Source organism: Pseudorca crassidens, chromosome 7 (assembly GCF_039906515.1).
Source record: "Pseudorca crassidens isolate mPseCra1 chromosome 7, mPseCra1.hap1, whole genome shotgun sequence".
Classification (NCBI taxonomy): domain Eukaryota; kingdom Metazoa; phylum Chordata; class Mammalia; order Artiodactyla; family Delphinidae; genus Pseudorca; species Pseudorca crassidens.
The window spans coordinates 20,535,821-20,558,883 of record NC_090302.1 but is presented as its reverse complement, the minus strand read 5'-3'; the positions used below and the strand labels follow the sequence as shown (position 1 = coordinate 20,558,883).

The following is a 23,063-nucleotide window of genomic DNA, read 5'->3' as shown; positions in this document are numbered from 1 at the left end:
GCCCAGAGACTGCAGAGTGAGGTCCAGTTAATGAAAGGTACTGAGAGATCACTTTTGGCTCAATAAAGATGAAGCACGGAACAATCAGATCTATCTCAAAAGGGACAGGGCTCTCATTGTGGAAAGTGAGCTCCCCATCACTGGAGGTGATCAAGCAGAGGCAGACAACTTCTAGACAGCATTGTCATGGATGGAGCAGATGCAGGGCTTTCTGGATGATGTGCTGGTTTGCTGCAGGCTGGGAAGCCCTGCCCTTCCCCTGTGTCCACTGGGTAGATCTAGTTCAGTGGTTTCTTGAAGTTCTAGGAGGAGTCTATTGAATGGAGAGAAGATTTTTCCACGTGTCATTGAGGAGGAGGAGTGTGGTCCTAGCTCTCCTCTATCCATGCTGGAGAGCCACTGGGTGTCTGTGAGGATGACCTGATGTTCTGCTTTTTGTGTTTTTTTATACATTTATTTATTTATTTTTGGCTGTGTTGGGTCTTCATTGCTGCACGTGGGCTTTCTCTGGTTGCAGTGAGCGGGGACTACTCTTCATTGCAGTACGTGGGCTTCTCATTGCAGTGGCTTCTCTTGTTGTGGAGCACCGGCTCTAGGTGCGCGGGCTTCAGTAGTTGTGGCACGTGGGCTCAGTAGTTGTGGCACGTGGGCTCAGTAGTTGTGGCCCGTGGGCTCTAGAGCGCGGGCTCAGTAGTTGTGGTGCATGGGCTTAGTTGCTCCGCAGCATGTGGGATCTTCCCAGACCAGGGCTCCCACCCGTGTCCCCTGCATCGGCAGGTGGATTCTTAACCACTGTGCCACCAGGGAAGTCCCCCTCTTTCCTTCTTTATTTGTTTCCTCTTTATTTATTTTTTTTAAGTTTTGTTGAAATATAGTTGATTTACAATGTTGTGTTAATTTCTCCTGTATATATTTTTTCATATTTTTGCATTATGGTTTGTCACAGGATGTTGACTATAGTTCCCTGTGCTATACAGTAGGACCTTGTTGTTTATCCATCCTATATATAATCGTTTGCCTCTGCCAATCCCAAACTCCCATTCCTTCCCTCCCCTACCCCTGCTCCCCCTTGGCAACCAGAAGTCTGTTCTCTATGTCTGTGTGTTTCCTCTTTAGTTTATTTTTAATTATAAAAGTACTATAGGTCATGGATATATTTGTACTGTTACAACAACTACAGTAGTGATAGATTGAGATTCCTCTTGACTTCCCTCCCTCCAATTCACAGTCTCTTCCCTAGAGGTGATCACTGTTTTTAATTTGACATCCTTTCAGAACACACACACACACACACACACACACACACAGCACACCACACACACAGAAATATATACCATGTGTATTGTTCTGCAATTTGCTTGTTCCACTTAAAAACATGTCTCAATAATGTTCCTATTCCAGGACTTATACTGCTCCCCCATTGTTTATATCAGCCCATAGTATCCCACAACACAGCTAAGTTCGTTCATTTAACCATCTTCATATGGATGGATTTTTCAGGTGTTTCCAATTTTTTCCAGTGCTGTGGCGCCAGCCTTTGTGCACACTTGAGTTTTTGTCTATCATAGTTACCTGGAAGTATAACTGCTAGGTTGAATGCTAAGGACATCTATATTTAATAGATATTGTCAGAAATTACCCTCCATTTACACTTCCTCCAGCGGGATATGAGGGTATCTGTTTTCCTGCATCTTTACCAACATTTGACATTATCGTCTTTTAGATTATCTGCCAATCAGATTGGGGGAAGGTGGTATTTTATTGTTAATTTGCATGTCTCAGATCTCCATGAAGTTGAGCATCTTTTTGCATGTTTATGGGCCATTTTGTCATCACTGAATTTCCAATTCAATATCCTTTGCTTGTTTTTCTATTGTGTTGTCTCATAACTTTGTTTATGATATGTTTAATTGTAACAGACATTTTAAAAGTCTTGTGGAGTCAGATTTATCTATCTTTTCCCTGTGGCCTCTGCTTTTTTGTGTTTTGCTTAAGAGGGCCATCTCCAAGCTTAGAAACATGTCCAGAGACTCTTCAGTGTGCTCTGGTCTAGGGCTCCTCAACCTTTAATGTGCATGCAACTTCCTGGGGATATTGTTAAACTGCAGCCCTGAATTCAGGAGGCCTGGGCCAGGGCTTGAGGTGCTGAATTTTTAACCATCTTCCACAAGCTTCTTGTGCTGCTGGTTCTTGGACCTCACTTTGAGTAGCAAGGCTCTAAGCCAAGGTCAGAGGAAGCCTCCTTAGCTTTTCTTTAGGGAGGTCAGGATTCTGTGGAATGACTGGGGGCAGTAGCATTGACTTCGAAGGATCTCTCTGCCCACAGCTGATCTCTTTCCTTTTGCTTTTCCCCAAACTCATTCATCGTATGTCCTTGTATTGTTATTGCCTTCCCAGAACATAGCTAGCTGTCTGTCACAGCTGGAAAGCTTTGGCCAACCCCCCAGCATGGACTTCTGACTGAGACCCAGGATCCTTAACTCTCCAATCTAGCCTCACTGAGATGTGGATGCAACAACTTTTCTGGCTGTCCAACAGTGAGAGCTCCCCAGCATTGACCTGGGCTGCCTTGTAGTCAGCGCCCCGTCACCTGGGGGAGTAAGGATGGAAATCAGCACCGCTGGAGGTATTGACGTGGTGAGGAGGCTTAACTAGGTGGTTTCTGAGCTCCCTGCCAACCCAGAGACTGCATGAATCTTTGAATCGCTTCACAGGAACAGAAGCACATTCCCGTCAACGTCACTCCATTTTTCACCTGGCAAGGAAATGAGGTGAAGCTGTCTCTCTTGTCGTTTCCTCAGGTCAGCTGAAGCTGTCCATCGATGCCCAGGACCGGGTTCTGCTGCTCCACAGTGAGTATGGCTGTGTGCCGGGCTCACCGGGGAAGGTTGGGCTACTTGGCCTCCCGCGTGGAGCCAGGGCCGGGTGGAGGTATTACCATGGCCAAGGCTACTTTTTCATCTTTGTATAGTGTCCTGCTCTGTGTCTGTTGAAAACAAGTGTGTATTCACTTGGGACTCCTAGAGACATTTCCCTGGTCCTGCTCCGATGCAGGTGGAGTCCACAGCAGGCTGGAGCTGTCCCCGGGCACCTCAGCATCTTCCTTGGCCCCAGTGGAGAGGGGCCACAGAAGAGCTTCCCTGTCCTTCCTCTTGTCTTCCTTCCTTCCCTTCTTATCTCTTTCTCTTTTTCTCATCCATTCATTTGTTCGTTGATGGCAGTGTCACGGCTAAGGTCGCCACCTTTGGAACCAGACTGCTCGTGTCTGAATCCCGGCTCTGATACTTTCTTGCCAAGTGACCTTAAACAAGCTTAGTTTCTCATCTGCTGGATGGCCATAAAAGTACCTATCTTATGGGATGTGACAAGGATTAAAGGAGTCAATATTAGTAAAGTGCTTAGGACAGCGCCCAGCATGTGGTAAACCCTATATTAGTATTTGTTAAATAAGATAGAAAACCATAAATTCCAAAAATAGTGATTGAGCATTGGCCCTGTGCCAGGGGCTGGGGACACCAAGGAGAAGCACCCACCTCTGTCTGGGTGGCGCTGATAGGATGGCAGGAAGGCTTGGCAGAGGGGGCGATGCCCACACTCCATCCTGAAGGAGGACCGAGCCTGAGCCGGGCAGAGGGGAGCAGGAGGGCCGGGCACTTCACGCCGGGGGAGCTGCAGGTGCGAAGGCCTGGGGTCAGAGAGAGCACGACGCCCTTGAGGACTGTCTAACGTGCCCGCGGCGCAGCACAGGAGTGGGTGCAGGGGTGAGCTGGGACCGGGCCATGAAGGTCTGATGTGCCGCCCAGAGGATTTTATACTGTACCTGCCATTTATCCATTTGTTTATCCTTCTGTCCAGCACACAAATAGTTACTGGGCTTCTTTCATGGCCGGCTCTTCTGTTTGGCCCAGCAGGCCCTGCCTGTCTCTCCAGCCTCCCTGGCTCTTGCTGTTCAAGGCACCCTCCGCCCCCTGTTCTGTCCGGTTTTGTGCCCTCCTCGCCCCCCAGTACATCACGCTTGCTTATGCCCCTGCCTTCGCACCCTCTGTTCCTTGCGTCTGAGCCTGCCTTCTGTTTGAACTCCTTTTGAAGAATACGTCTCCCTTCCTCTGATTTCGTAAGAAATATGCCTGCCTTAATCTCATTAAGACTCAGGAAGGAAGGCTCATTTTGGCTCATTTTTTCCCCTCCAGGAATCACCCCCTGACCCACCTGCAGGGCTGCGTTTGTTGCTTCCTCCTCTGTGTCCTCATCACAGTCCTGACTACACTGTGTCACCCTGGTGTGTCCAGGATCTGTCTCCTTCAGTAGACGGCGAGTGTAGCGAGGGTGGGGACCATGTCTGCCTCAACTCCATGGCGGGGACAGGTAGACCAAGGGCTTCATCAGGCCTGGATCCCGCCCTCAAGAACCACACCCACAGGAAGGTCTCACGCAGGAACAGTTGCTAGGACACCAGGCAGAGGAGACCAGCAGGCGCCTGGGTCCTCCAGTCTTGGCCCTGGGGGGCCCAAGGTGAACTTCCCAAGGACCAACAGAGGGGGGTTCTTTGCCTGCCAGAGCCTGACTCCAGCTGTGCAAACAGTTTTTGCCAAGTGCATCTTAGCCTCCCCCGGTCCATTCGTCCTGCACAGTTTGCTTTGGCTTCACCCCAGTCTTAGGCCCTTCATCACTTTCAGCCTGTTCCCCTCTCTCCTTTGGCTTCCCAGGCCTCACGCCTCAGACTACAGGGGCTCCGTCTGAGCCAAGCCCTAGGGCTCAATTAAAACCGAACAGAAAAGAAAATAGAAAAGAGGCTCAGCTTCTGTTAGGTCCACTGTCTGCTTTCTACAGACCTCAGGCAAACAAGCCACACTTGCTTTCGTGGCCAGACCTGCACCCTGCACCCCCCCCCCCATCCCTTGCCTTTATTTATTCTTGTTTTCTTTAGCAAACCTTTCTTGAGCAGTTACCTTGCCGGGCACTCTACTAAGCACCTTAGACACATGATCTCGTTTAATCTGCACAACTACCACGTGAAGTGGATATTATTATCAGTAACCCATTATTATCACCGACCCATTACAAAATGGCAGATTCAGTCTCCTGGTGAAGCAACTTGCTGTGGCTCACGTGACTATGTCCTCCAACTCGGCCCTTCCATCCCAGGAGGCAGTCTTGTGCGGTGGAAGGAGCACTGGACTGGGAGTCAAGAGACAGGGATCTAAACCAAGCTCTGTCATTCGCATTGCTCTGTGACTTTGGGCACGTTTCTTACTGTCTTTGGATGCCCCTCATAGCCTCATCGTCGCCATTAAATGAGGGGTTGGACTCCATAAACTTTTCATTCCCTTTCAGGGAGTCAGGGAATTGAAAGCATCCTATAATGCCTCGGTGAAGGTGATGCCTGAGTGTGGGAGATGGTGGGAGTGGGCTAGACCAGAGAGGGGTTAATATCAGTGGTTGGTATGTAGCTTAAGAGCCTGGTAACAATCCTTCCCACCCACCCACCCCAACATTTTAATTCTCTGTTTAGTCATAGAAGGCAAAGGCCTGGTGAGCAAGGAGCCTGGCGTCTGTGATTCCTACGTGAAGGTATGTGATGAGCTGGAGGTGGGGTGGGGCGTGGTGAGGGACCACATCACCGGACTGAGTCCCAAGGTCCCAGCACACCTGTGGGCCTCGGGTCATTCGAGGTGGCAGCTGCGGTTACATCGTTTGGTCAGTAGGCGTTTATTAAGCCTAGTGACGAGGCCCTGAGCTGAGATGGACCCCCTTCCCTTAGCCCGGCTTGGTCTCTAGGGCTTCCTGCAAGCTCTGGAATCTTATGGGTGATCTTGTGCGTCACCCCATAGGGGAGCACTGTGAGCATGTGGTTGACGGAAATCCACAGGCAATCCCAAGCCCTCTGGTGAAAAGCAGCATCTTCACCCCTCCCTTCCCCAAAACTAGAGGCAGCGTGGCAGTTTGGGTGGTGGGGTAGAGGGAGTGTCTCTGAGGGCTGCAGGATCCGTCTGAAAGGAGCCCTTGCAGTGAAGACAGAGGCCCCATAGGGGCAGGGGGCCTACTTCCAGCCGGAGCCAAAGGCCAGGCACCTCCCAGAGTGTGGCAGCCGGATGTCAGGTGCAGGCTTTGGTGCATCGCTCTGCCTTCTTCCCAAAGCCGCCAGGCTGCTCAGAGGCCCCTGTGGGCTGGGACAAGGTCAGGAGCGGGGTGGGAACCTGCGGCGGGGGATGCATGGCACTAGGACGAGAGCGTGGGTGGGGGGCCTTGGCAGAGGCTGGCCTGGAGCCTCCTGGGAAGGGAGCGCTCAGCAGCTGCTGGGAACTTAGAAGTGAAGAGGCCTTGTGCTTTGGGGGAACCTCTCTGCTTGGAGGAAGAGCAGAGATGGTCAAGTTGCACCCCATCTCTGCCTGGGCCTGGTGCTGCCTCCTGGGTACCACCCCTGTGAGGCCCTGTCCTGGCATCTGACTGCAGTGCCTCCAGCCCAGGGCTCCTCTTTCTTTCCTGGCATTTGATTGAGGACTCCACTCTGTCCGCTGCAGAAGCTGATTTGAAGAACACTTGGGAAGCCTTTAGCTTGGAGATGTGCAGAGTCAGCCACTGGGGTTAGGTGATTACATGGCTCTGAGATCGGCTAACCCTTACTTTTCTCCAATTCAAGATTTCTTTGGTCCCCGAAGATAATCGACTATGCTGTCAGAAGACGCAGACCATTCCAGACTGCAGAGACCCAGTCTTCCACGAGCACTTCCTCCTGTAAGAGTCTGGAGCAGCTGGGCCCTCGAGAGCAGAGGGAAGGAGTGTTTATCTGGAAACAGCTCTGTTTGCCAAATCTAGAATCAGATCTAAGCAGAAAAACAGTGACTTCTAAAGGATATCTTTGCTTTCTCATTTACTTGTGTCCTTGCCTCCCTGGCACCTGGCCCAGCAGCAAGGTCCACAGTGATACGGTATCATGTGGCTGGTTCTCATAACTAAAATGTCCAGCCTGAGGCTGGCAGCCCCTGAAAAAAGTAGGCAATTTCCCACTGTGCCTCAGGACAAACCTTCTCCTTTAGCAGAAGGAATTTTCCAAGCTGAGGGATGTTTTGCCTCCCCTCCCGACTGTCCCCAACTTGCTAACCTCTCTGAGTCTTGGCTTCCTTATTTGTAAAATGGGGCTAATAACGTACCAACCTCAGAGAGCGGAGGTGTAAATGAGACAGTATAACACAGAGTGTCAGGTGTTATTGTTATTATTTCTTCCCCTCATCTCTGAACTCTGGGACCAATGGGAAGGTAATGGACATTTTGTATTTTCCTATTAGTGAAAACTAATCATATTTTGTTATTTTCCTTACTACACAAGGTAATTTTGCTTCTTGTAGAAAAATAGAAAATATAGGCAAACAAGAAGAAGAGAGAAAACACTCCAAGTCCTGCTACTCACTGATATGTTCTGTGGTATTTCTTTTCAGAGCTTCGAATTTGTGTGGGTGTGTGTTTCCAAAGATGGCATTGTTCTATAGTATCCTGTTGTAACCTCCTTTTCATCCCTAACAATGTAATGTAAACTCTTTCATGAATGTAAATACTCATCTCCCACACTATTTGTGCTGTAGTTTATTTAACCAGATCCTATGGTTGGTATTCAGGTTATTTCCAACATTTGCCATGATGCTGGACTCCGTGGGTCTGGACTGGAGCTCGGCCCTGCTAACACACTGACTGTCTGGTTTGCTTTGCAGTCCTGTCCAAGAGGAAGACGAACAGAAGCGCCTTCTGGTCACAGTGTGGAACAGGGCAGGTGACTCCAGGTGAGGGGAACTGCTGAGCTGGAGGGGAGATCCTGCTCTGGGCTCAGCATACAGAAGGGGCTCAGTTAGTGCTTGTTGGATAAATGAATGGTGGTGGCTAAGTTTGAGAGGCTGCCGCTCCCTTGAGTCCCCGTCACTCCAGGTGATGCCGAGGATCATGTTACCAACGTGCATTTGCTGAGCCCTTGGTATCAACAAGACGCTGTGTTGGCCACTGGGATGCCAACCAGCCTACATGTGGCTTCTGCTCTCAAGGCACCTACTTTCAGAAGAGGACACCAGGCTCTGCATGGAGGCAAATTACAGTCACAATACGCACAGGCTCAGTCCCACAGGAGCAGAAGCTGCATGAAAAATGGGTCCATTTCTCTCTTAGTCACCACTGTACCCAGTGCCTAGCACGTAGATGTTTGGTGATTACTGGCTGAAGGAATAAAGGAACAAAATGAGTAATAGGACAGTAAGTGTGGGAAGAAGGAGAGTTCATCATCGGCTGAGGCGATCGAGGAAGGCTTCGTTGCAAAAAGTGGGACTTTGAACTTGGGGCAGAGCTCAAGAATAAGACAAGGAGAGTAGGCTGGAAAGGGCATTGCAGGCAGGAGCACAGCACGAGCAAAGGCAAAGAGACAGGAACACGTGTGGGGGGCTCAGGCTGCCATGAGGAGGCCAGTTTAGGAGGTGCAGAGTTTTGTGTAGGAGAAACCTAACAGGTTTCAGGCAGCCCAGGACGCAGGAGGCGGATGTGGTCGTTAGTAATGGCGGCCAGTACAGAGCAAGGGAAGAGTGCTGGATGGTGAGGGTGAGAATCAGCTGCTAAGGGAAGGGAATGGAAGTGGGTGAGAGCACTTGACTGCATGGCCTGCTGTGAGCAGCAGGACCTCATTCAGCTGGTTCAGCCCAAGAAATCTGGGAAACTCTGTGGCCAGTAACATTTGTCCAATAATCGTAGAACAGAATGGTGACCGGAAAAGGGCCTAGGTGAATGAAAGTCAGCTCAGCTCACCAGCTTAGACCCAGAAAATATTTTTGGGCTCAGTGCTTTTTGGTACCCTAAATCTGATAGCTAGTATGCTTTTAAAGTTGAGCCTTCCTCAACTTTCATAATGAAAGATTTGTCTTTCAATAGAGTATCATTTACTGATACTTTATCGTTTACTGATATCGTAAACAAGAGCGATCGTTTACTGGGTGTTGACCACAAGCCAGGGTTTAACAGTGCATTATCTCATTTAGTTCTTAAAGCAACTCTAAGGAAAGTGTGTTTTTGTCTTAAGTTTTCAGAAAAGGAAACTGAAGCTAAGAAAGGGAGTTACTCGCCTAAGCTCGCATGGCCAGGGAACAGTAGGGGCAAGATGGGAACCCAGGTATTTAGACCCTAGAGCCTTCAGTCTCAACCAGTAGAGTACAGAGGGCAGGGCAGGAGTGGAGAGGGATCTGCAAACTCATTGGTGTTGCCGGAGGGTCAATTACAAAGTAGGGAGTGACTGGAGGTAAGATGAAGAGGCTGGCATAAACCACATCGGATCATTCTGTAGGGTTTCTTTGGAGTGTGAATTTTCTCAGAAGGGCCAGTAGTTCTCAGTCCTGGCTATGCATCAGAATCACCTGGGATGCTGGTGAGGAACATAGGTTCCCAGGGAACACATCAGATTGATTAAGTCCGAATTTTCACGGGCAGGGCCTAGGAATCTGCACTTACCCGAGTTCTCAGGGTGACTCTCATGCAGCCAGCTTGGTGTTTGGGAATCTGGTGACGGGGAGATACTGAAGGGTGTTGAGCAGGTGAGTGGCAGGTGTGTATTCTAGATCTATCACTCTGGTAGGTCTTTTGGAGGTTGGAGAGGAGCTGGGAGATTCTTGTGGTGACTCTGTGAGAGAGATGATGTAGGGATAGAGAGGAGGGAAACAGACCCAGGATATATTTAGGAGCTTAAACCAATAGTACTTAGCGGTGATCTGGCTGTGAGAGCAGTGGGAGAAGTCAAGGATAACTCCTGGGTAGCTGGTGACGTCTTCAGCTAAGCCAGAGTGTACCGGAGGGGAAGGGGGAGCAGCTGTGGATATGGTGAGATGGAGGTGCCTGGAGGGCAGCCAGCTGAGAGCTGTGTAGGAAGGTTGCCTTTGCTGACCTGGAGCTCAGGGGAGAGAGAGGTCTGTGGAGATGTGGGAGCCGTGCCCGCCAAGGTGGTGGGTGAAATTTTGAGCAGGTGAGACCACCCAGGAAGACAGTAGGTGCCAAGGACGAAGGGTCAGAATCCAGCCTTGAAGGGATGGGCACAGGAAGGGAAAGCCCTGAAGGAGACAGAGGAGGAATGGCGGAGAGACAGAAGGATGCCTGGCGAGCCTTCTGGACGGAGGCAGACACCAAACTGGGAGTCGCCGCTCCCTCTGCTGTGACCACTCTCCTGCGAGAGCACAGTGAGCCAGGCGGAGCCTGCTGGAGAAGGGGCAGCAGTGCACTTGGCGGTTTTTGGAAAAGAAAGTGAGGCCGGGGAAAGTGAGTCAGCGCCCAGTGAGGCAGCGTGACAGAGGCAGTGTCTCTGCTTGTTGCCTATTTTGGGAAAGTGAGATTCCTTATTAAACAAAACAGGCAAACTCGTGGTCACAGTCCCAACCCGAAGCTCAAGAGGGACAGAGCAAGCTCAGGCAGACCTGCTTTCCCAACAGATGGCCCTGCCCAAGGTGCCAGCACCGCAGTGACCGGCTCAGCAGGTGGGAAGCATAGTATTGATCCATCCCTGAATGAGAAGGCCTCTGAGCTGGAGGAGACAGACAGGGCGCTTGCTGTGTGTTGCACACTGTCCTGGGTACTCTGTGCCGAACACTCTCAGATCAAATTGTGCTACTCCGAAGGACGGACATGCAACTTCACAACATGAAGGACAATTACAGAAGGAAGGAAACAAACATTTATGAACTCTTCTCTGTGCCAAGCACTTTACATACATTATCTCAGTTAATCCTCACAGCGACCCTGAGAGGTAGGAATTATTACTGTCTCTCTCTTCAGAGAAGAGAAAACTGAGATTTACGAAGGCTAAGGAGCTTGCCCAAGGTTATATGATACCTCATATTTATTAATCACTTAATGTCCACTAAGTGTGTGGACATTAAGCATATTCCATGCATTTTCTAATTTAATCCTCACAACACCATGTAAAGTAGGCATTATTGATGTCTCTCTTTTACAGGCACAGAGAGGTTAAGTAACTTGCCCAAGGTAACACAGACAGCACGTGGTGAAAACAAGATGCAAATCCAGGTAGCCTGGTGCCAAACCACATTATAGTACACTTGACCAGCTCACCCAGGTGATAAAGGGCTCCAAAGCCATACCCTTTCTGTGTCAGTACACTTGTGCCTCAGGCCTCAGGCTACCTCTCATAGCATTTATAATGTAGTTTTATATAAATCATCCAGCTGAATATGTGGCAGTTACATTGTTTTAAAAAAATTATTTATTTATTTATTTAGGCTGCGCTGGGTCTTAGCTGCGGCACACGGGATCTTTGTTGCCACGTGTGGGCTCTTCGTTGCAGGATGAGGGATCTTTAGTTGTGGCACGCAGGCTCTTTTAGTTGTGGCATGTGGGCTCTTTTAGTTGCAGCATGCGGGCTTTAGTTGCGCCGTGCGGGATCTAGTTCTCTGACCAGGGATCGAACCCCTGCCCCCTGCATTGGGAGCACAGTCTTAACTACTGGACTGCCAGGGAAGTGTCCCGTCAGTTAGGAAATGAAAAGGGGGCATCTGTTTCATGAATTCTCATGATCCTTCCAGTTATGGCTGTAAGTTTGTATTAGAGAAGCAAGATGATCTACAAGGAAGTTCGGGGGGTGCTGGCTGATTTCAGCTCACACAGTGGTTTCAGCTCTTGGTGGGAGCTGAGGAGAACCAGGCCTCAGAGCAGTAGACTTTGGCTTGGCTCCAGCTCGCTATGAGACTGTGGGTAGGTCCCTTCCCTGCTCTGGGCCTCATTTTCTTCACCTGTAAAATGCAGTGATCTCAAAGATTTCTTTTGGCTTGCAGGTTCTGTGAGTTTTTAAGAAATTATAGACATTTTCAAACATATGCAAAGTTAGAAAATAGTATGTAATAAACCCTCACATACTCATAGCCCAGCTTCATCCGTTATCAATATATGGCCAATTTTATTTCATTTATGCCCTCACCCACTTTCCCCTCCTCCAGTGGATTATTTTAAAGCAAATCCCAGACATCATCTCATCTCAGCTATATAAATCTCTAAAAGATGGCTTAAGAAAACAACCACAATGCCATTATCACATTTAAAAATTAGCAGTAACTCCTTAATATCACTGATTATGGAACTGAACTACTTAAAAGTTTTGTTTGATGATATGGTAGAAGCCAAACTGAAGCTTCTAGTGTCAATCATAGTGTTTTCAGAACTTGTGGTCAGAGAACAATCTTAGAGAGAATTGTAATGTTATGCACCAAGTTAAAAAACCCCCAAAACACACACAGCATGTGTTTGAAAAGCGTAATCTTTTATGCTAATAGTAATTACGTACATGGAGAGGCTGCTTGCTGTGTGTCGCACGCTATCCTGGGTACTCTGTGCTCTTTCCTTTAAACTATTTTATAAAAAACCTCAGTGCCAAGTGCAGTGCCATAAAGTTAGAAAGCTTGTGACCAGAGGTGGGGACTGAGCTTAAGGAAAGAAAAAATGATTGGAAAAATATTGTGCGATTTAAGCCATCAAATTAAAAATAAATTGAGATTAAATGGGATAAGTCTGTAACAGAAATAGTTTAAGCCCCTGAGAGAGAGAATTAAAGTGCATTCCCTTAAAATAATGCATTTTCATTTTGTAGCGGGTCTCCTACCCTGTGCTCAAAAGTAAACTGAGCCAAGTACAGCCATCCCTCTGTGTCCATGGGGGATTTGTTCCAGGACCCCTGTGGATACCAAAATCCACGGATGCCCAAGTCCCTTTATATAAAGTGGTACAGTATAGTCGGCCCTCCGTATCCATGGGTTCCGCATCCTTTCATACGGAGGGCTGGCTGTACTATTGCCCTTGAATGTTCCATGAAGCCTTACCTCTGAGCCTTTGTACCAGCTGTTGCCTTTGCCTGAAATGCTCTTCCTTTCCTTCTCTTTGGCTTAACTCTTTAGGCCTTCTTTGAGCATCTCAGTCCTAAACTACCTCTTGCCTCTCTAAGCTTTCAGCATTTGTTGCCTGTACTGTTCATCTCTCAGTCTCACTCTGTCTAGTGACATCCCTTGTATTGCTGTCTTGAACTGGTATTTAAATTCCTGAATGTTTGTCTTGTTTCCTTAATGCTGCAGCTCCTTGCCCAGTGCCTGCCAACGTGGGCATGATGGATTCATCCGTTTGTCAAGGCTTCACTGAGCTTAGGGTTTGGCATTCAGAAGTACCCAAGGCTTGGCCCCTGAGACTTTGTGCCTAGAGAAATTTCAGGCGGTGTCCCAAGTTTATTACCTGACCAGTGTATTACCGTGTACTCAGGCTGCATGTAGAAAAAGTCTTTCTTCTTCCAAAGGTTTTCAAAAACAGGCTTCAGAAGTAGCTAATTGAAGAACACTTAGAGATTCCTGCTTATGGACATTAACTGTGACCATTTGCTTGGCCTAAATTATCATGAAATCATTGGAGGCCCCTTAGCAGGAAGCAAAGCTCACGGGAGGCTATTAACCATTTAGTATTCTCTAAGCCCCAGTGGGTGAAATTTCCACTTACTGAAGAGCAGGGAGAGGCAGCCTTTATTACAGCTAAAGCGTCCTGCCTGGAGATTTAGAAAGTTACAGCCATACTCAGTGTGAAAGAAAAGTGTACAGCAAGGCAGTGTGGGCACCTAGATACCAGCTGGGTTGCTTTTGAATGTGTTGACACACACAATTAAATCAGTGATGAGGACTCTGGCAAAGTCTTGACAAGCCTTTTCTGGGATGTCAGCTCAGGTCAGTGTCTGCCACTCATGTTGGTCACTGCAGCTGCCCCTCCATTAGTGCTGACTTGGCCACTTGCCAGGAGGGAGGAGTATTTGTTTTTGGTGCTGGGTGGGCAGGTGGATGTGGAAGGGTCGCTTTAATGGAGTGACTACGCTGTTCTCTATCGGTAGATGGTTAATATGGCCTGGTATGATGGGAGGGGGCAAAGAAGGAGAAGAGAGCAGGTGCAGCCCGGGCTGCAGGAAAGCAGGGGCAGGAAGAGAGAGCTGGGGGCGGGGGTGGTAGCAGAGTGAGAGTAGCTGGGGAGACATGGCCTGGTGCAGAGTGTGCATCTGTGGGGGAGGGGTACCAGCTTTGAGAATCCATCCCCAGCATTCTGCATCCCTGGCCCTCAATCGGCTTGGCTCCCGGCAAGAAGCCAGTTTTGTTTTGCTTAGGACTGTCAGGCGGTAGGCTGCCACCCTTTCTGGAGAATCCAAACAAAATGTATTTATAAAGTTGTACACTACCGGTCCTCGACTGGGGCAGGCACGGGTGGGTGCCCTGTAGGATCCCCTGGATAGCTTTCTCCAGACCCCCATGCGCAGACCCCACCTTGGACATACTGAGTCTGATCTCAGGAGTAGGCTCTGGGGCACAGGGCTTGGACAGGCTCTTCAGGGTGTTCTGTGGACTTGTTCAGGCCCCCTTAGCCCAGGCTCCGAGGAGGCACCTCTCCAGGGAGTTAGTTCACTACCCATCTGGGCAGCTCATTACATCCTTGGCTTTGATATGGTGCCTTCCCCAGAATATGCTGAATCCCTCGTCTGTGTGGGTCCCTCACATATTGAAGTCAACCATCAGGGTTCTGCTCCAGTCTTAATACCCATGTTGTTTCTTGATTAATAGCTATTAAACCAATCTCTGAAGAGGCCTGAGTTGGCGATATGCTAAGAGAGAAGAGGTAGGAAAAAAAAAAAAAAGCAACTCTAGTGTTAGGGTAGAGAAAGGTGTGGTAGAATAGAAGTACTTTCAAATACATTTATACTACTTTTTTTTTTTCTGATTTCTTAAAGTAGCGCTTGTTCCCAGTGAAAATTTAAAAACAGTAAAAACCCAAAGGAGAAAAGAAAAACCTTTCTATTCCTACCTGCCAGATACACCCATTGTTAATATTTTGGTGGACATCCTTCTCATTAAACTATAGATTTGTAAACTTGCTTTTATCTCAAAATAGCAATATTATTTTTGGCATTTCATTAATATTCATCTATGCCATCACTGTTGGAAGCTGCCAGGTATCAATCAGTCCCTCAGTGTTGCACACTGGAACTCAATGATGGACATGTTTCAGGAGCTTTGAATTAACCCTTAGTCAAGTAGGACCCAAATGAACTCAGCCTGTCTGCACATGAGTCCTGACCCTGGCTCGTGTGTACTGGCCCACTGGCAGCCAGGTCAGGGTGCTCTTGGCAACTTTTGTGTGTCAGGTTGGTTTGGACCTTGACCTGGAACTGTCCAAGCGCTGCCCAGGTCTTGCCTGGACCTAAGACAAAGCCTCTTGAGCTTGAGGTCCCATAACTTTTCTCCTGGATTGAGCATCACCAGCAGACGTGGGAGCTGAAATTCCCTTTGGGGACTGGCTCTTCAGACCTACCAGCACCAGAACAGTTCAAGCCTCCGAGGTAACTCTGAGCTTCTGTGGTTGGCTTCCCATGGCACTCTACTACTAATGAGTCCTGTGACCTTGGCAAGGGGATCAACTCAGCCTCAGTTTTTTCCTCTGTGAAGTGGAGAGAATAGCTCCAGCCTCACTCACAAAGTTGGAAAGATCAAATGAGACAATGCAGGTAAAAGTGCTTCGTAAACCACAGTGCATCAGGCAAACCTATGTTACACTTGACAATAGACCTCCCGATGTGGTGCAATGAAAAGGTGCTCACTCGAGCTTCTCTTGTTCTCCCAGACAGAGTGGACTCATCGGCTGCATGAGCTTCGGGGTGAAGTCCCTCCTGACTCCGGACAAGGTGGGTCCTAGGGAAGCTTCTGGCAGGGTCAGGCCACCTAGGCCAGGGCTGGTACAGGCAGAGGCCTTTGTCTGGAAGCCCTGCGGCGGGGCTTCAGTGAGATGGTGCCCCACTGAGACAGTGCCCCCAGGCCTGATAACAACACTGTTACCGGTGTGACCAAGGGTCTGGGTTCCTGCCTTGGCTCATTCTTGTCAGAGACCAGTTGTTAGGCGGCTCCAAGTCTTCCCAGAAGGCTCTAGGTCTGGTGTCTTCCCTTAAGGACACAGGCAGGTCCCTCAGAGCTCAGAGCACTCCCTGCCCTGGAGGATGAGGGACGGGTGCTTCTCGTGGTCTGTTCCAGGGGTTGCCTTGACGTTGTTTGCCAGGTCTCAGGTTTCTGGGCCTAGCAGGTGCTCAGGGATGGAGTGAGCATCCTCTGTGGAGCTTTTCTTCAGGCTGGGTGAGGACTCTGGGACCTAGAGGCCCCTCCGTCTGGGTGGCCAGACCCTTATGCAGCTCTACTTGGATGGCGCTCCCCGCGTTGGAGGCTTTTGAGCAGGGGAGGGATGTGCACCTCTTGCATATCCCTGGAGATGTCCTGGTGGCCTGCTGCAAGGAGTTGCCAGGTGGCCCTGCCACCCAGCTCTGTGTCCTGGAAGTGAAGTCTGGGGTAGGTGGCTGAGGACCCTTTATCCTACATGTGGGTCCCAACTATCTCGTCTTGACTGCAGTCTTGGCCTTATTCCCTCTTGGGAGAAGATGTCTGCCCCTGGGGACTGCTCAGGGGCCTCAGGATGCCTGCTTTCTGGCCTCTCCCTCCCTCCCTCCCTCCCTTCCTCCCTTCCTTCTGTTCTGTCAACATTTATTGGGCTCCTGCTGTGTACCAGGCACAGTGCTAGGCACATCAAGGAGCCTGTGCACAGCCTAGTGGGGGAGGCAAGCCTGTGAGTAGACTTGTTCTCCAGGGACAAGAGGCGTGGGAAGTCGGCAGAGGGGAGGATCATCTCTGCCTGGAGCATCAAGGAGGGCTTCCTGGAGGTGGGAAGCGAGGGTTCGGGGAAGGGAGGCTGGAGTGTGTGTGTCTGCAGAGACGCTGCTCCTGAGGAGGCTGTCCAGCTGCTGCTTTTTGACGGGGATTGGTGGCTGCCTGACCTGTGCCCTCTGTCTCCTCTGAGCATGTCACGCCTTCTCTTGTGACAGGAGACCAGCGGCTGGTACTACCTGCTGGGAGAGGACCTGGGCCGGACCAAGCACCTGAAGGTGGCCAGGCGGAGACTGCGGCCCCTGAGAGGTGCATGCCCACCACCTTCAGTTCTGCCCAGACATGCCGACCCCCAGGGCTCCCCCCACTCCACTGTGTAGTAGCCTCAGTCCCTGTGTTTTGTGGCATGTGTCACCCTAGGCTGCCATCAGACCCTGGGTCCAGGGACTTCTCACGAGTGCTTGCTAGAATGCAGCCTGCAGGCAGCCTCATGCCCATGACTCCTTTATTTATGTAGCTCATGGAGGGCTGGGCTTTTGGACCTTCCCGTGTGGCCATTCCTCAGGGTCCGTGGTCTCAGGATCCCCTCTGGGCTGCCTGGCTGACCTTGGGGCGCCCACCTCTGCAGACAGGCCATGTGGGCCCTGCTGTGGGTCCTGAGGATTCTCCCCTTCTGCTCTGTCCTTCCCATGCACCCATCTGTCTCCTGAGCCCCTGCCTGGCCCGAGCCTGGGCATTCCCACATCCTGGGGGCCAGCAGTGACCTTGTCCTCCACATGGGCCTGGCACCCTGGCCTCATCCTCTGGGTGGTCTGTGGAACGGGCACTTAGATGCCAGCAGAAACTTTCTGACTCTGCTCTGTCACCTTCCAGACCCTTTGTTGAGACCGTTGGGAGGTGAGGACACCGAGAACAGGGAGAAACTCAAGGTAGGTGGGGACAACCTGGGCAGGACTGACGGGCCCTGAGCACTGCTCTGGGCTCTAACCTGCTTCTGGTCAGTCCCTTGGCCCAGGAGACCCCTAAACAGGGCAGCACTCGGTGACTGAGACTCAGATTCACTTGGTGCTTGGAAACTCAGCAAGTTGTGCATTTTTAAGAGGTTATTTCTGGTGCTTTTCTCGGGTTACTCAAGCTTGGGGCAGGAGTGGGGAGAGAGCCGGGCACCGGCCCCTGGAAATAGAGGAGTCTGGGTTGTACTGACTTTTGGTCTCTTGAAGCCGAGTCCTCCCTTTCCTGCAGGCCCCCTCAGGCCCCTTGCCTCCCCTGCCACTGTGGCCCAGTTCCCCTTCCGGTTTGGCCCCCTTGATATCAGGGAGCAGCTGTGAGTCTGAGCCCGAGACCGATGGGTCCTCACTTCATTAGGGCTTTGAAGCTAGAGAGGAACCTTCCTGTAGGGATTTTGGGGAATTCATCCAAATTTGTCCCTTTGCAGGCCATGGCAGGTGATCTCTGCTTTTCTCTAACCACTAAGGGAGGGAGAAACAAGCCCCCAGTGCTGAGTAGCCCCTCGGTTGTTATCTAACATGACCCTCACTCCCACCTCTGAGGTGGTTGTTACTACCCATTTCACAGATGAGTGAGACTTGTAAGGTTCAGAGATGTTAGGTCACTCTCTGTGGTCACACAGCCAGCAAACATGCCTTCTGGTATGGCTGTCTCCTGCAAGTGGCCTAGTTGGGAAGATACGACAGTGATATTTTCCATGATAATATATGACACTTAGGTGTATTATTAGCTACAAGACATTTCCCCTTTCATTCACTCAAGTCATTCACTCATTCATTCATTAAGTATTTATTGAACATCTACGTGGGCTAGGCCTTGTGCCGGGTGCCAGGATATAGCTGTCAAAGATCCCTGCCCTCACAGAGCGTACAGGCTAGGGCTGCACTGCCCATTATGGCAGCCGCTAGCCACTGGTGGCTACTGAGCATTCGAAATTGTGGCTAGTATGAACGAGGACCTGAATTTTAAATTTTATTTTAAAATTTATATTGCACCTGTGTCTAATCACTACCATATTGGATAGTACAGCATTAGAGTAACTTGCTGGATCTCTGTTTTCCGTGGCTTCATTACAAGTTTAAAAGCTTTCTTCCAGCTTCAGTGGGGGAGCTGCAAAGGCCTTTCTCCCTCTCTGTGTACATGCCGAGCACAGAGAGGACAGTGACCAGGGAGTCTCCCTGGGGATTTGTGAGAAGTGCCCGGACATCGACACTGCAGGTTTCTAGGTGGCCTGGGAGAGTCCTCCTTCGTGCCGGGCTCTGCACACAGGCCCTGACCTCTGGGGCCGTTGTTCTGAGGGCGTTTGATTTTCCTCGGCTTGCACACGCAGAGATGTCCGCAGGGCTCAGCAAGGTGTGGGCGATCGTCAGAGACTTGGTTAGAGCAGGGGGAGAATCTCAAGAGGTGACCTGTTCAACTCCCTCTTCGTGTGCGTGGAGGGATGGAGGCTTAGAAACCTGGGTGGCCTGACCACTGTCACAGTAACGAGAGCTGGGCTGGACCAAGGGACACTCTCTGGCATGAAGGATGTGAGTGGCTGGGTAGTTTTCCTCAGGGGCTCTGAGGTTGGTGGAAGGGGCTCTAGGCTCACCAGGCGCTGCTCTACAAGGCAGGAATCAAGACTGGGGCTCTGGTCCCAGCTCCACCCCACCCTGCTGTGTGATCTCAACTGCTCAAGGCCCCCACTTCTTCACCAGTAAAAAGAGGACGCTGGATTATCTAGTGATTGGAAATCCCTTCCCAACTTGACTTTATGGTCTGTCATCAGATCCTTCAAGCAGCCCACAAACATGGATGAGGAAACTGACTTTTAAGTAGCTTCTGAGTGGCAGGCAAACTCCAGATGTTTTGTATTCCCTGTCTTGACGTGGGATGTCTGTGGGAGCAAAGCATCCTTAGGTTCTTAGGCTGAGTTAGTTCCCTGCATTTGTACCAGGGATCCTGGGATTTGCAGGGGGAGGCGGCGTTGTTACAGAGTGGGCCGTGTTTTCTGCCTGGGTTCTCCTCCAGGCAGGGGTGTTTGTGAGAACACTGGAATCACAAAGTGGCCCATGGCGGAGAATGCAGCCAGAACAAAGGCGCCCTCTCCCCGCCGGGGCCCGGGGAATACTAACTAGTTGACAGGAATTTTAATATAAAACTCTCCCTCTTCCTTGTCATTCGGAGGTTTCAGGAAGCCTTCGGGCTTATCGTGCAGAGGCACACAGCACAGACAGGGCTTGGGGAGGTGAGAGGTGATTTCCTGCCATTCTTCTGCGGGGCGGGCTTCCCAGGGCGGTCATGCCAGGCTGACGGGGCGCAGTGCGGGCTCCCACTGCTGGGGGGGAGAGCCGGGTTTTCATGGGGCGGCAGTCGAGGCAGGACCCGCAGCCATGAACCGCTACAATGGGCTCTGCAAGGTGTGTTCGGAGCGCCGCTACCGCCAGGTGGGTGCTTGGCCCCTTGGGGGGTGCATGGGGTGTCATTGGGGGTCAGGGGTGAGGGCTCACCGAGCAGGACTTGTCTTCCCACAAGGCCTTTCTTGCCTCCTCCTGGCCCCTTGCAGGTTCATTGTGATCTGGGGGGGGAGGATAGAGGCAGGAACTGGCCCCAAGGTGGCCTTTACCTGCCGCCCCTCCTTAGGGGCAGACGAGGCCAGCTCTTCGCCATCCTAACCACTGACTGGGTGGTGTCCATGGTGAGATTATCTAGTTGATTTTCTGTCATTTTTATTTGGGAGGAGTGTGGGTTAAAAAGAGCATCCCAAGCCTGAGATCGTAAGTGGCTAGGTTGCTGAGCAGCTGGATTTGTGTTTTTTTGCTAACTTTCCCTACTTCTGATGGGACGGCAGTGCCTGTCCTGTGTTGTGTAGGTGTGATTGTGTTCTAGCGTGTGTTGGTGTGTGCTTGTGAGCGAGGTAGGATGTGTCTGCGTATATGTGCGCACACATGATTTTCCTCCCGGGTGGCTGTGATGCCTTGAAGTGGGTCCGGAGTCCTCTGGCTCCAGAGCCCAACGTCACGGAGAGGGCTTGGCCCTCAGCCTCCAGTCTCAGGATGTGGGGCAGAGTGGGAGTGATGATCCCTTAGCCCCCAAGACTCTTCTGGAACTGTGAGGGACATTTTTTTTTCTTATAAAAAGGGCATGGTGTCAGACAGGGTGAAGGCAAGGGATGTCCAGATTTGGGGAATGTCCAAGCTGATGGGACTCTGGAATGGTTCTGATTTTAAAAGTATAGAAAAGTCCCTCTGTGTTTTAATGACCAGCCTGGAATCTGGGTCCTGAACTCCTTCAAACTGGCAGACTTAGGTCTCAGGGAGATGCTCAGAGGGGCCTCCTGCACCGTGAGTGGGACACGTGTGTTCTCTCTCCAGTCCCCAGCTCTCAGGGCCCTCCCGCACTCCTGGAGCCTGCAGAGGCGCCCCTGTGACGCTGGCAACTGGATGGCGGGGTGGTGAGGCACAGAGGGCACTGGATGGGAGGTCGAGAAGTCCTCGGTCACTTGGGACTACAGGCCTGAGGACCGGGACCCTCTGGCAGTCACAGTAGGACCAGGCATGAGTGCGGTCCGGGCCTGGGGCTCTGGGACTCAAGTTCAAGACGGATCCCCTGCTAGAAAGTAGTGCGGGGTTGAGAGTACCAGCTTTGTGCCGGACCCGGGCTCACATCCAGCTCTGCCCTTCTTGAGGTCTGACTCTTGTGCATGGCAGTTTACCTCCCTGAGCCTCAGTCTTCCTGTCAGTGGAATAGGATGATAATGTGACGATGCTGTGAAAGTAAACGGAATATGTATGAAGTGCCTGGTGCAGGGGGTTCAATAACTATGGCATTTAGGGATTGGGATTGAAGTCTAGGCATGACAGAGGGTCAGAAATCAGGCAGGAGGGCAGAAGTGAGATGCTGGCATGGGTGAGATCTGAGAGCAGTAGCAGTTCCTGCACTGGACAGGAAAGAGCAAGAAACACCCCAGGAAGGATGGCCTCTGCCAGGAGTCGCTGAGGTCCCAGAGATAGGGCAGGCCTGCTTCCCTTGTCTCTTGACCCTGAGGCCTGAGGTCAGAGAGGAGGGCTGAGAGCTTACTTGCTTCAGGCCTCAGTTTCCTTCTCTGTAAAATGGGCATACTGAAACTAGCCCTGCATTCCCTCAGGGCTGCAGTGATGATCAGGTTCTTTGGACATTGTCCTCTCAACGTGGTCGTGGTCACGATAGACAGAGCATAATTCTGTTTCCTTTATGCAGTCCCACCCCCTCACACTGAGCAGGAGAGGGGCTTGCTTCCCAACACCGTCTCCTCTTCCCCTCTTCCCAGCCCCCAGCTGGCCTGGACTGTTGTCTGGACTGGCTCTGCTTAGCCTGGTGCCCAGGAAGGCAGAGGGGTCTCCTGTCCACAGTCCCACCTGGATGCGGGGAACAGGCTGTTTTCTGGAGCACCCTCCTTCTCTCCAGATTCAGCTTTGGGGCCAGTCCCCAAACTGTTGGCCCTGGGTGCTGGGACTGGTTTTCCAGAGCCGCACCCCAGGCAGGAGGGGCCGTGGCTCTTGGTGGTGTAGGACTGGGGAAGTGCTAGCAAAATGCTGGCATCCCAGCTTCTGCCTGGGTTGAGGGTGGGCTGTGAGGTCCCTAAAATCCCTGCTGGTTGCATGGAGTGGACTGGGCTCCTGTCATCGTCCCTTGGCCTCAGTCTGGGCTTTCCGCGCTCACTCCAGAGTTTGTTTTTCTTTCTTTCTTTCCATTTTTTTTCTCTTCCTGTCTTAGCTGTGTGTTTTCCCAGAATTCTTATGGGAACAGGGTATTTTCCTGCCCCCCCCGCCCCTTCCCCTTGTCTGTCAGATTTCCTGTTTTACAAACTCGCTTTGAATCCAGGCCCAGGGCTGGTGGGAAGCAGAGCCTCAGGGGCCTCCCCAGCAGCATCCAAGGGCCTGGGTCACCCCGGGCTCCCCGGCCCCCCCCTTTCCCATGCCTGGCCTTTGGGACAGCTGGCAGGTGAATGCCGGCACCCAGCCTGGAAGAGGTAACCCCTAAAGGAAGGAGACAGCAGTCTCCTAACGAGGCGGTGGCCCTTGACCTCTTTCAGGGCTGCTGAGCTGGCTTCTTCCTCAGCCTGCCTGGGGTGCCCTACCCCATGCTGCACGGGGGCCCGCGCCACATCCAGGGCGCCAGACCCCTTTTCTGACTTCAGCTGCCTTAGTCTGTTGCTCTCATACACCTGCTCTGAGCAGCCTGGAATTGCTCTTTGAGTGGGCAGGGGCTGGGCTTTCTGCACCCCTCCCAAAGCCTAACTGGGGGTGCACAGAGAGGGCATGCAGCAAGGTAGAACTGAACTGAGCTAGCAGACCACGCCGCCCCCTGCCAGCTTTCCTCTGCTGGTGGGAGGCTGCAGCTCTGTCCTCACTA

The 23,063-nt window shown here is 51.2% G+C and overlaps 1 protein-coding gene across 6 annotated transcripts in view; it reads left to right on the top strand.

Annotated features, from left to right (window-relative positions):
• RGS3 (regulator of G protein signaling 3) overlaps nt 1-23,063 on the top strand; it is a 127,676-nt gene that overhangs the window by 11,662 nt on the left and 92,951 nt on the right. For 3 of the 6 annotated variants that reach the window (XM_067743580.1, XM_067743579.1, XM_067743583.1), the window contains exons 2-8: nt 2,802-2,852; nt 5,513-5,571; nt 6,641-6,735; nt 7,707-7,775; nt 15,658-15,718; nt 16,901-16,991; nt 17,556-17,611. In XM_067743580.1, the coding sequence (XP_067599681.1) occupies nt 2,802-2,852; nt 5,513-5,571; nt 6,641-6,735; nt 7,707-7,775; nt 15,658-15,718; nt 16,901-16,991; nt 17,556-17,611 (482 nt within the window). Of the gene's footprint in view, nt 1-2,801; nt 2,853-5,512; nt 5,572-6,640; nt 6,736-7,706; nt 7,776-15,657; nt 15,719-16,900; nt 16,992-17,555; nt 17,612-19,923; nt 20,117-23,063 lie in introns of those variants that run through there. The other 3 variants (XM_067743587.1, XM_067743581.1, XM_067743582.1) reach the window with 3 other exon arrangements.